Here is a 12,597-nt window from a genome sequence, read left to right on the forward strand (position 1 = left end):
GAGTCTCTGAGGGGGACCTACAGCTGCTGCCCACCAGGATGCAGGTCAAACGGCCCCACCAACCAGCTGAGTGGGGGGCTGTGCTGCACGCTCTCCAGCAGCTTTTCCAGTCCTTGCCAGGCCTGGCTTACACCCTCACGGCTCTGGGCCAGGCGCTCAACCGGCAGCTCTGCAATGGAGCCAGCAGAGGAGACAACACCATAGAGCTCGCAGAGGCTGTGCCGCGCCCGCCTGACCCACTGCTGGAGCTCGGCCGGGAGACCCTGGAGGCCAGAGGCCAGGGTGCTGTAGGCCACATGAAGCTCCTGGATGAGGCCACGGGCCCTGGACAGAGCCCCTGAATCTGGCACCTGTGGAAGGAGGGAGGAAGGTAAGCAGGTGTCAGAGAGCAGAAGACGCTGGGAGCATTGGCCTTTCATATGTACCTCTTGGGTGCCGGCTTTCTCCACTCTGCCTCTCAGGCTTGGATCTGGTGACAGTTGTTCTTCTTGAGCCTGCTTGGTCTTTTCAATCTGGAAAGAGCCCCATAGAGAAATGATGGCTTTTGGCAGGGACCTTTCACATACTTTCCCCTGGGGGAGGCATGAGAGGCTGAGGTGGACTCTCCAAGGCCTGGCCTGGAGCCTCATGTGTAGACCTTTGTGTGGCATGTTGGAAAGGCCACAGGTTTAGAGCCAGCTGTGCCACGATGGGCTCATTTCCTCTTGTAAAGTGGCAATAATCCAAATTTCTCCTGAGGTCTTCGAGAAGATCAAGTAACAGATAATGGGATCTTGTCACCTCTCAGCTCAAAGCTCCCCAGTGCCTGTTTGTTAAAACCAACACCTCACCATGGTCTGCAGTATGTTCCCAAGGCGTCTCAGTCCTCGTCTCCCACTGGCACTGCATCACGATCTCTGCCTATCACTGAACCCTAGATACCTGGGCTCCCCCTTATCTGTCCCCACCTTCACTTCACCTTGTCATCCCAGCTGCCTTTCTGTTCCCTTAACATCCAGCTTGTTATTGGGCACTCTGTTCTTGTGGTCCCCTTCTCCCCAACTCTGCAGGGCTTTCCTTGGCATTCACAGTGTGGCTGAAAGGCACACGCTCCTGCCCGGCCTGACCCTCTCTGCATGGTCTTGTTCCTTCCTTGCATCCCCATTGTGTGTAGGTACAAGTCTCCCCTTACCCTCGGTTTCACTTTTCACAGTTTCAGTTCCCGTGATCAACCATGGTTTGAAAATAATTAAAGGGAGAATTCAAAAAATAATTCATAATTCTTGAATGGCATACTGTTCTGAAGAGTGGGATGGAATCTCACATAGCCCTACTCTGTCCTGCCTGGGATGTGACATCCCTTTGTCCAGCATATTCACGCTATAGATGCCCCTTGCCTGTTAGTCACATAGAAGCTGGCTCAGTTATCAAATCAACTGTGAGGTTATCACACCCATTCATGTTCAAGTCACCCTGATTTTACTTAATGTCACATTAATGTCACTTTGTTAAAGTGTTATAATATTTTTAATTCCTTATTGTTAATCTCTCACTGTGCCTAAATTATAAGTTAAACTCTTATCATAGCTATGTATGTATAGGAAAAAACAGTATATATAGGGTTTGGTACTAGCTGTGCTTTCAGGCATCCCACAGGAGTCTTGGAATATATTTCCCGTAGATAGTCGAGGAGGGACTACTGTATTTGGTTTGGTTGTCCATCTCTCTCTGGGACACAAGCCCTTCAAGAGCAGTCTGGCTGTCTTAGTGGCTGACAGATGTCAGATAAGGAAGCTCTCGGGATATTCTGAGGAAGGCGCCCTTGGGGAAGGGAAGACTTACCAACTGGAAGGAATTATCAAGCTCGGCCAGTGTGGCCCTGGCCTGGAACTGGCCATGCTGCAGATGGCTCAGGGCATGCTCAAAAGCCCGCTGGCGGAAGCCATGGGCCAGGTCACCCAGACGTACAAAGTAGCTGCTCTGGTCTGCTGCTGGTACCCTGGGCCCAGGCTCAGAGGCCATCAACTGAGCTGGAAGGAAAGATGGTATTACTCGACCTGAGAGTCCCCTTGGGGCATTCAAGACCTGGGTTGGACAGATAACAGGCCCCCACTAGGACTTGGGACCCATTCCGTCTTATTCTTACCTTGTTCCTTGGCACTCATGGGGTGGAAGAACTCCCCCAGCTGCTCTAGTTCATCCTGGAGTGTAGTAAAACCTGTGACACCTTCATGGCCACATGTGGTAACCAAGTACCTCACATCCTCCTTGCCCAGGGTGTCCCCTTGGATGAATGTTCCCACAGAGGAGTCAAGGCTGTGGCTGCAGGTGGTGACTTCTAAGGTGAGGTCCTGGTCAGTACAGAGAGTGTCTGGATTGCTGGAGGTCCTGCAGGATGGAGTCTCCTGGGGTATCAGGACAATAGGTTCCCCACATTTGTTTAGGTCCCTGTCATAGATGAGTTCACCAGAGGAGCTTTCCTCCGTGCCAGGTAACCAATTCTGTATAGTTCCCAGACCAGTCTGGACAGCAGCCTTGGACATACACATAGCCCCTGAGAGCCCAGTGGACACTGTGTCTTTGGTGCCAGTCAGGATGGTTTTGGTGGTATCCATGCCAGTTTGGACAGTACCCTTGGCCACACCCATTGCTTCAGTGAGCCCAGTGGACACTGTGTCTTTGGTGCCAGAGAGGGCTGCCTTGGTGGTGTCCATGCCAGTTTGAATGATACCCTTGGCCACACCCATTGCTCCTGTGAGCCCAGTGGACACTGTGTCTTTGGTTCCCATAAGAACCGTCTTGGAAGTATCCATGCCAGTCTGCACAGCACCCTTGGCCACACCCATTGCTCCTGTGAGCCCAGTGGACACTGTGTCTTTGGTGCCTGTCAGGACAGTCTTGGTGGTATTCATGCCAGTCTGCACAGCACCCTTGGCCACACCCATTGCTCCTGTGAGCCCAGTGGACACTGTGTCCTTAGTGCCAGAGAGGGCTGCCTTGGTGGTGTCCATGCCAGTCTGGAGAGTACCCTTGGCCACACCCATTGCCCCGGTGAGCCCAGTGGACACTGTGTCTTTGGTGCCAGTCAGGACGGTGTTGGTGGTGTCCATACCAGTCTGGACAGCACCCTTGGCCACACTCATTGCTCCAGTGAGCCCAGTGGACACTGTGTCTTTGGTGCCAGAGAGGGCCGCCTTGGTGGTGTCCATGCCAGTTTGAATGATACCCTTGGCCATACCCATTGCTCCTGTGAGCCCAGTGGACACTGTGTCTTTGGTTCCCATAAGAACCGTCTTGGAAGTATCCACGCCAGTCTGCACAGCACCCTTGGCCACACCCATTGCTCCTGTGAGCCCAGTGGACACTGTGTCTTTGGTGCCTGTCAGGACAGTCTTGGTGGTATTCATGCCAGTCTGGACGGCACCCTTGGCCACACCTATTGCTCCTGTGAGCCCAGTGGACACTGTGTCCTTAGTGCCAGAGAGGGCTGCCTTGGTGGTGTCCATGCCAGTCTGGAGAGTACCCTTGGCCACACCCATTGCCCTGGTGAGCCCAGTGGACACTGTGTCTTTGGTGCCAGTCAGGACGGTGTTGGTGGTGTCCATACCAGTCTGGACAGCACCCTTGGCCACACTCATTGCTCCAGTGAGCCCAGTGGACACTGTGTCTTTGGTGCCAGAGAGGGCCGCCTTGGTGGTGTCCATGCCAGTTTGAATGATACCCTTGGCCATACCCATTGCTCCTGTGAGCCCAGTGGACACTGTGTCTTTGGTTCCCATAAGAACCGTCTTGGAAGTATCCACGCCAGTCTGCACAGCACCCTTGGCCACACCCATTGCTCCTGTGAGCCCAGTGGACACTGTGTCTTTGGTGCCTGTTAGGACAGTCTTGGAAGTATCCATGCCAGTCTGCACAGCACCCTTGGCCACACCCATTGCCCCGGTGAGCCCAGTGGACACTGTGTCTTTGGTGCCCGTCAGGACGGACTTGGTGGTATCCATGCCAGTCTGCACAGCACCCTTGGCTACACCTATAGCTCCGGTGAGACCTGTGGACACTGTGTCTTTGGTGCCCGTCAGGACAGTCTTGGTGGTGTCCATGCCAGTCTGCATAGCACCCTTGGCTACACCTATAGCTCCGGTGAGACCTGTGGACACTGTATCTTTGGTACCAGTCAGGACAGTCTTGGTGGTGTCCATGCCAGTCTGCACAGCACCCTTGGCCACACCCATTGCTCCTGTGAGCCCAGGGGACACTGTGTCTTTGGTGCCCGTCAGGACAGTCTTGGTGGTGTCCATGCCAGTCTGGAGAGTACCCTTGGCCACACTCATTGCTCCTGTGAGCCCAGTGGACACTGTGTCTTTGGTGCCCATCAGGACAGTCTTGGTGGTGTCCATGCCAGTCTGGAGAGTACCCTTGGCCACACCCATTGCTCCAGTGAGCCCAGTGGACACTGTGTCTTTGGTGCCGGAGAGGGCTGCCTTGGTGGTGTCCATGCCAGTTTGAATGATACCCTTGGCCACACCCATTGCTCCTGTGAGCCCAGTGGACACTGTGTCTTTGGTGCCTGTTAGGACTGTCTTGGAAGTATCCATGCCAGTCTGCACAGCACCCTTGGCCACACCCATTGCCCCGGTGAGCCCAGTGGACACTGTGTTTTTGGTGCCCGTCAGGACAGTCTTGGTGGTATCCATGCCAGTCTGTACAACACCCTTGGCCACACCCATTGCCCCAGTGAGCCCAGTGGACACTGTGTCTTTGGTGCCCGTCAGGACGGACTTGGTGGTATCCATGCCAGTCTGGACAGCACCCTTGGCCACACCCATTGCTCCAGTGAGCCCAGTGGACACTGTGTCTTTGGTGCCGGAGAGGGCTGCCTTGGTGGTGTCCATGCCAGTTTGAATGATACCCTTGGCCATACCCATTGCTCCTGTGAGCCCAGTGGACACTGTGTCTTTAGTTCCCATAAGAACGGTCTTGGAAGTATCCATGCCAGTCTGCACAGCACCCTTGGCCACACCCATTGCTCCTGTGAGCCCAGTGGACACTGTGTCTTTAGTTCCCATAAGAACGGTCTTGGAAGTATCCATGCCAGTCTGCACAGCACCCTTGGCCACACCCATTGCCCCGGTGAGCCCAGTGGACACTGTGTCTTTGGTGCCTGTCAGGACAGTCTTGGTGGTGTCCATGCCAGTCTGCACAGCACCCTTGGCTACACCTATAGCTCCGGTGAGACCTGTGGACACTGTGTCTTTGGTGCCCGTCAGGACAGTCTTGGTGGTATCCATGCCAGTCTGCACAGCACCCTTGGCCACACCCATTGCCCCGGTGAGCCCAGTGGACACTGTGTCTTTGGTGCCCGTCAGGACGGTCTTGGTGGTATCCATGCCAGTCTGGACAGCACCCTTGGCCACACCTATTGCCCCAGTGAGCCCAGTGGACACTGTGTCTTTGGTGCCCATCAGGACAGACTTGGTGGTATCCATGCCAGTCTGGACAGCACCCTTGGCCACACCCATTGCTCCTGTGAGCCCAGTGGACACTGTGTCTTTAGTGCCTGTTAGGACTGTCTTGGTGGTGTCCATGCCAGTCTGGGCAGCACCCTTGGCCACACCCATTGCTCCTGTGAGCCCAGTGGACACTGTGTCTTTGGTGCCAGTCAGGACAGTCTTGGTGGTGTCCATGCCAGTCTGCACAGCACCCTTTGCTACACCTATAGCCCCGGTGAGACCTGTGGACACTGTGTCTTTGGTGCCCGTCAGGACAGTTTTGGTGGTATCCATGCCAGTCTGGACAGCACCCTTGGCCACACCCATTGCCCCAGTGAGCCCAGTGGACACTGTGTCTTTGGTGCCAGAGAGGGCTGCCTTGGTGGTGTCCATGCCAGTTTGAATGATACCCTTGGCCATACCCATTGCTCCTGTGAGCCCAGTGGACACTGTGTCTTTGGTTCCCTTAAGAACGGTCTTGGAAGTATCCATGCCAGTCTTCACAGCACCCTTGGCCACACCCATTGCTCCTGTGAGCCCAGTGGACACTGTGTCTTTGGTGCCTGTTAGGACTGTCTTGGTGGTGTCCATGCCAGCCTGCACAGCACCCTTGGCCACACCCATTGCCCCAGTGAGCCCAGTGGACACTGTGTCTTTGGTGCCGGAGAGGGCTGCGTTGGTGGTATCCATGCCAGTTTGAATGATATCCTTGGCCACACCCATTGCTCCTGTGAGCCCAGTGGACATTGTGTCTTTGGTGCCATTCAGGACCATTTTGGTGGTGTCCCCACCCGTTTGAACGGCACCCTTTGCCATACTGATTGCCCCGGTGAGGTTAGTGTACATTGCATCTTTGGTGTTTGTGAGGACAGCCTTTGAAGTATCCAGGCCTTCCTGTACAACCTCATTGGCCATGTTCACAGCACCTGTCACTCCACTGCAGATGGTGTCTTTGGTGCCAGTCAGCACAGTCTTGGTGGTATCCATACCAGTGTGAACGGCCCCTTTGGCCATGCCCACTGCCTCCACAACCCCGCTGGCCATAGCATCCTTGGTTCCTGTGAGCACAGGTTGGGTCATGCTGAGACCTCCTTGGACCACTCCTTTAGCTGAGTCCATCACGTTGGCCGCACCAGAGGAGATAGCATCCTTGGTTTTAGACATCGTGGAGCACACCAAGTTCTTCGCCCCTGAAATCATCTAATGAGAAAGGACACATGTAGTCAAGAGCAGAGCTGGGAGATACCTCCCACCTAATTATTGCCCATCTGATTCCTGACGAGCCTGCTGAGTGGGATCAGGCCCCATCTCCTCACTTTCCACCTCTGATACACCCATGGCCTTCCAGTACACTACACAGCCTTAAAACGCTCTATCATGGTGTCAAATTATTTCCCCAATTCAAGTAATTCCCCGTTGCCGACAGCAAGTCCCTAACACCTCTGGAACCCCTGACAAGGTGCCTTGGCCTTGGGCTCAGCAAGCCATTGAATTATATATTTTTGTTTATCTGTAGCAGAATTTGAGCTTGGTTTCCCCATTACAATGGAGGGACCAAATTGCTCATCAAAATGAATGTATTCAACTAAGAAGGGAATAAATGTTTGGGAAATTAGTAACTGAAAAAGTACAGGGACAGCCTGACTGGCGATGGCACAGTAGGTGGAGTGTCAACCTGGGATGCTGAGGACCCAAGTTCTAAACCCGAGGTCACTGGCTTGAACATGGGATCATCAATGTAATCCCATGGTCATTGGATTGAGCCCAAGGTCCCTGGCTCTGCTTGAGCTCCCCTAGTCAAGGCACATTTGAGAAGCAATCAATGAACAATTAAAGTGCCACAACTATGAGTTGATGCTTCTCATTTCTCTCCTCCCTCACTTTCTCCCTTCCAGTCTCTCTTGAGTGCGCTAGAAGGAAGAGAGGGAGGAAAGTATTGGGGTTGAGCCATAGGAAATTGTCAATAACTTAATTATTTTAATCTACTCAATGGTAGTTGTCACTAGTTTAACCAAACTACCAAAGCATTGTAGTGTCCTCAGGGTTGCCACCATTCAGGTTCAGCTGTGAGTGTGCTATTTTTAATTAAGTGCTTTTCACGGGCGATTCTGTCCCCCTCCCCCACCAGGGGATGCTGGGCAACATCTGTGGTTGTCGCATCTGGAGGGGGAGGGCGAGGGTGCTACTTGCAATGATTGAGTGGGGGCCCAGGCTGCTTTGCAGCACCCCATGGTGCCTAGGATGACCCCACAACCAAGAATGATTCTGCCTCAAATGGCCACAGTACTGACATTGAGAAGCTCTGAAGTTTTATTCTCACTGACTGCCTCCTGTCTAGCATTGAATCAAGTGGGCACCTTGGGCTCCATGCCTGTTGAGACCCAGGTTCAAATCACAGCTTTCTTGTACTTGCTGTGGGAAAGCCACATCTCTGAGCCACTTTCTGAAAAATGGTGGTTAAAATGGCATCTCCTTCGTCCCTGGATGGCTGACTCAGTGGTAGAGCATCAGCTTGGCATGTGAAAGTCCTGGGTTTGATTCCCGCCAGGACACACAGGAGAAGCGCCCATCTGCTTCTCCACCCCTCCCCCTCTCCTTCCTCTCTGTCTCTCTCTTCCCCTCCCGCAGCCAAGGCTCCATTGGAGCAAAGTTGGCCCAGGCACTGAGGATGGCTCCATGGCTTCCTCCTCAGGCGCTAGAGTGGCTCCGGTTGTAATGAGGCAACACCCCAGATGGGCAGAGCATCACCCCCTAGTGAGCATGCCAGGTGAATCCTGGTCGGGCGCATGCGGGAGTCTGTCTCTCTGCCTTCCTGCTTCTCATTTCAGAAAAATACCAAAAAAAAAAAAAAGGTACCGAAGGCACTTTGTAGATAGCAAGTGCTCAGTTAACACAAGCAGAGAGGAAGTAATGCATAAATGGAAAGAAGGTGAAGGGTCTGTTTTAAATTTTTTTGTGACAGAGACAAGGCCAAATAGGGACAGACAGACAGGAGGGGAGAGAGACAAGAAACATCAATTCTTCATTGCAGCACCTTAGTTCATTGATTGCTTTCTCATATGTGCCTTGACTGGGGGGCTACAGCAGACCGAGTGACCCTTTACTCAAGCCAGCAACCTTGGGCTTCCAGCTAGTGTCCATGGGGTCATGTCTATGATCCCACAGTCAAGCCAGTAACCCCGCACTCAAGCCGATAACCTCAGGGTTTCGAACCTGGGTCCTCTGTGTCCCAGTTTGATGCTCTATCCACTGCGCCACCACTTCGTCAGGCATGCCTGTTTAAATTTCTGTCAGAAGGGCTTTCTGAGGTTCTTCGCTCTCTGAGACCCTAGATCTGGTTGAGCTGAGGGCAGAGGAAAACTGGGAAGACCAAAGTGAGGGCATGAGCATATGCTGGGCAGAGGCGTTCCTGTCGGAGCACTGCCACCCTGCTGTGGCCTCAGCTGGCTTACATCAGCCCCTCCACTTGGCCCAGCCTTGAGAACAGAATAACATGGGCGGTCACCAGGTAGTCAGGATGGAGGGTGGATGCAGCACTGGTGTAATTCAGCCTCTGACTACCCCTGGGTTCAAATCTCAAGCTACCACATCCTGTGTGACCTTTGGCAAGTGGCTTAGCTTCTCTGTGCCTCAACTACAGTGTGGGGTACTATCTACTCCCTCACAGGGTGGTTGGAAGAATTAACTATTAAACAGCATGTATAAGGCATGGTGCCTAGAGCCTGACATGGTGAGTGAATTGTAGTTGTTTGGGTCATTTCATCCTAGACACAGCGGAGGGCTCTCTATATAGTCTGTTTGGAGGCTGACCGTGCTGAGCAGTGAGGCAGACTGCACCCATTTCACAGATGTGGAAATGGGGCTTAGTGGGGAAGGATCTGTCTGAAGTTTTATAGTAGGACACACAGGGCTGTCTTGGGGAGGAACCAAAACATACCCAAGGGAGGCAGAGGCCATCAGACCCGACTCTTCCAGCACCCCCCCTCACCTTGTCTGAAGGCGGTGGCAGCTTCTCCACCTCTGTGGCCATCTGCTTCAGATCGGTAGCTGCTATGGGGACAGGAGCTGGTCAGGCACCCCAGGGAAGGCGAGGGAAGCAGGCTGGCATCAGCCACCCTGATGCTCGTTGCGCAATTGGTGGGCACAGCCTGAAAGGTCAGGAATGTCCCAGCTACCCTGCCAGGGACAGCAGGAGGTGACATCTATGGCTATGGGCTTGGCTCCCTTCGACCGCCCCCCAAGGCCACGGTACCCTGGAACAGGAGTCCTTGGTGCTTTCTCTGCCTGGGGCCTGGGTGCTGGATGCCCACCCAGGGAGGCCACAGGGAGAGGAGTCAGGGCCCTGCCCCATCCCTGCTACAGCTGGCAGTTGCCTGTCAGTCCTGGGTATGTGGAGCAAAAGTCAGCTGCCAAGGGCTCTGGGCCCAGGGTGAAGCCCAGCCCAGGCAGCCACCCCAACTCTGGGCCCCCCTGCACCAGAGTACCCTGGCTGAGTATCTGGAGGGTAGGGAAACCCCCAGGCTCTTCCACCCCAGGGAAGCCACTGGCCTTCTTTGGGAACCAAGATCACCATTCCCAATAAGTTGAGACCTGCAGAACGCCCAGCCCCTGGTCCATGGGCATCAGAAATGGGGTGATGGGGTGGTAGGGGGCTGGAGAGTGTGGATAGTACTGGAGGGAGACAGGCTGTATTTGTACCCCACTTTTGCTGGTTATGCCACCTTGGGCCACTCAGCTGCCATATTTATGCCTTAGTTTCCCCACCTGGTGCTGAATGAGTATTACCAGTCTTGCAGTAGTGTCTATTGAGATGACACAGGTAAACATGAAACACCCCCAGGGTGGCCGGAAGTCCTTTTGATTTCCTATTGCTGGGGTCCCCGCCAGATCCTCCACCCTATGGAGCTGTGAACTCACCCTGGGCCTGGGGATGGGTGGCCTGGGGGTTGGGAGTACCTGTGGGGTCAGTGACTGGCCGGGCCTCCCTCGTTGAGCCATAGGTGTTGGTCACCAGGTTCCGGGCAGAACTGAAGCCAGGCAGGAACCCCAAGAAGCTGCCCAGGGTCTGTGTGAGGAGGGAGCAGCGTGAGCTGGGCCAGGCTGTGGTGGGTGGGGGAAAGCATCAGACAGCCCTGGGCTCCCACACCTATGTGTGGCCCTTGCTTTTGTGTGACCTTAAGTTTTAAGCCTCAGTTTTCTCGTGGGGACATTGGGCAGATGCAGCTGGCCTCTAATGGACAGAGAAAAAGGTCTTTCTAATCTCCAAGGCCTTCTCCTTCCACAGTCCCCATTTCACAGATGGGGAAACTGAGGCTTAGAGAGGGGCTGTGGATAGTCCAAGGTCACAGTAGGAAAGGAGCTGAGGTCTGCAGAAGCCACCCCTCACCTCAACTTGGGAGAGAAGGGAACAGCTAGCACCATGGCTATCAGAGTCCTCCCATCCCACCCCCTTCCAGAAAGAGGACTGGAGGTCATGACCTTCTCCAAGGTTCTGGGGGGTCTCCAAGCCTCAGCAGGGATCCCCCTCCCATACCTCTCCTTACCTTGCCCTTGGGTTTAGTGGACTCCCGGCCACCTTCCTCTTGAGCAGACATGTTAAACTCTAAGCAGCTGGAAGGGGGCATAGAGAGTCCATAAATGGGTCTCCAAGGCCTCCTGCCCCACACTCCTAGCCCCCAGACGTTCCTGGACACCCACCTGGAGAACTGGCCTCACCCTGCTACTGCTCACCTGGACTGCGAGAGGGTCCTTTGGAGTGACTGGTGGCACAGCTGGCAGCTGGCTCTGTTTTCAGCTCCCACGCCTTATAGGGTCTGGGGCAGGCACAGGCCTGGCCAGCAGAGGCAGGCAGCCAGAGGGTTGGGGGAGGGCCCTGATGGTCATGTGCCTGCCTGCCTGCCTAGCCCAGCCCAGCCCAGCATGGGCCCTGGGCCCAGCACCTTTCCCCTGCTCTGAGTACTGGGCCACCTCTGCCCACAGCACCCACCTCCACCAAGCTGAGTGATTCACAGGCCATCTATGTCCCTGAGACACAGCCTATATGCTCCCTTGGCCTATTCTTTCCATCCATGAGATGGACATTGTTCAAATTTCAGCTCTACTAGGACCTTGCCCTCAGTTTCCCTTCCAGGCTCCTCACAGTTGCCCATAATGTTTTTCTTCCCCTATGCTTTCATTTTTCCTGGCTCTTTGCCCTTGATCACTCTAGCCACAGGAGCCTCCTTGTTATTCCTCTAAATCTCCAGGCATGGTCCTGCCTCAGGGCCTTTGCATGGGCTGTGCTCTGCCTACAGCACTCTTCCCCAGACACCCACACAGCGCTCTCCCTCTGTTCCCTGCATTAGAACAGTACCCAGCACACAGTTGGCACTTAAATATTTGGTTAAATAGGCCAACTAATAGGGTGGTTATGAGTGCATAATGAGGACACACATGTGACCTGTTTATCCCTGTTCCTAGTACCCGGCAGGTGCTCAGCAGACAGCTTAGTATTGTCCAGGCAGAGAGTAGCAGTGTCCTCAGCAGGGAGGGGACATGTCACTCTCCAGAAGGAACTTCCCTTGAGACAGACTAAAATGCAGATCAAGACAGTGCCAACAGAGATGGAGGTACCCTAAGCGTGAGAACCAAACCTGGTAGAACCAATTCAATATAGCTTCCTGGAGGAGGCATTCTATGCCTGAGGCCACAGAGCCAGGAAGTGGCAGAGATAGGATTCAGACCCAGATCCTGAGCCTATGTATAGAGTGAGCTGTCTGTGGATGGGCACACAGAGTGACTCCCTGGGCTGTTGCCCCCCTACCTGCTCCTGAAACAGGGATCCCAGTTGTGTACTGGTGGGGGTTGGGGAAAGACCCAGCTAGTGACTCTGGGTTCTAGGCTGGGAGAAGGGAGGGTCCTGATGCTGGTTCTGATTACCCTCAGGTTGTCTCCTAGGAGTCAAATGTTTGCCAAACAGTCAAGGAACAAAAAGGGGCGGGGGATCCCTCAACCTCTCCTCCCGCCAACACTTCCTAAAGGCAGCGTTGGGGGGTCATGGGCCTTGGGTGTGCCCCTTCCCTCGGCTACCATAGTGCAGCAAGGCCTGGGGAACCCAGCAAAAATAATAAGAATGATCATAAACACCAGG

The 12,597-nt window shown here is 54.2% G+C and overlaps 1 protein-coding gene across 5 annotated transcripts; it reads right to left on the reverse strand.

Moving 5' to 3' along the window:
• Window positions 1-10: 10 nt before the first annotated feature.
• Window positions 11-11,309, reverse strand: PLIN4 (perilipin 4). 5 transcript variants are annotated; one of them, XM_066344596.1, is made up of 8 exons: window positions 11,199-11,309; window positions 11,012-11,078; window positions 10,425-10,533; window positions 9,457-9,533; window positions 2,126-6,668; window positions 1,822-2,009; window positions 426-512; window positions 11-350 (listed from the first exon to the last, which is right to left on the reverse strand). In XM_066344596.1, exons 2-8 carry the CDS (start codon window positions 11,060-11,062, stop codon window positions 18-20), a joined length of 5,388 nt encoding a protein of 1,795 aa, XP_066200693.1. In that variant the 5' UTR covers window positions 11,063-11,078; window positions 11,199-11,309; the 3' UTR covers window positions 11-17. The 5 variants fall into 5 exon arrangements, with proteins under 5 accessions (XP_066200693.1, XP_066200704.1, XP_066200683.1 ...); XM_066344607.1 differs by having other exon boundaries at window positions 11,166-11,256; XM_066344586.1 differs by lacking the exon at window positions 11,199-11,309 and having other exon boundaries at window positions 9,457-9,515; window positions 11,012-11,158.
• Window positions 11,310-12,597: the final 1,288 nt, after the last annotated feature.

Source organism: Saccopteryx leptura, chromosome 1 (assembly GCF_036850995.1).
Source record: "Saccopteryx leptura isolate mSacLep1 chromosome 1, mSacLep1_pri_phased_curated, whole genome shotgun sequence".
Classification (NCBI taxonomy): domain Eukaryota; kingdom Metazoa; phylum Chordata; class Mammalia; order Chiroptera; family Emballonuridae; genus Saccopteryx; species Saccopteryx leptura.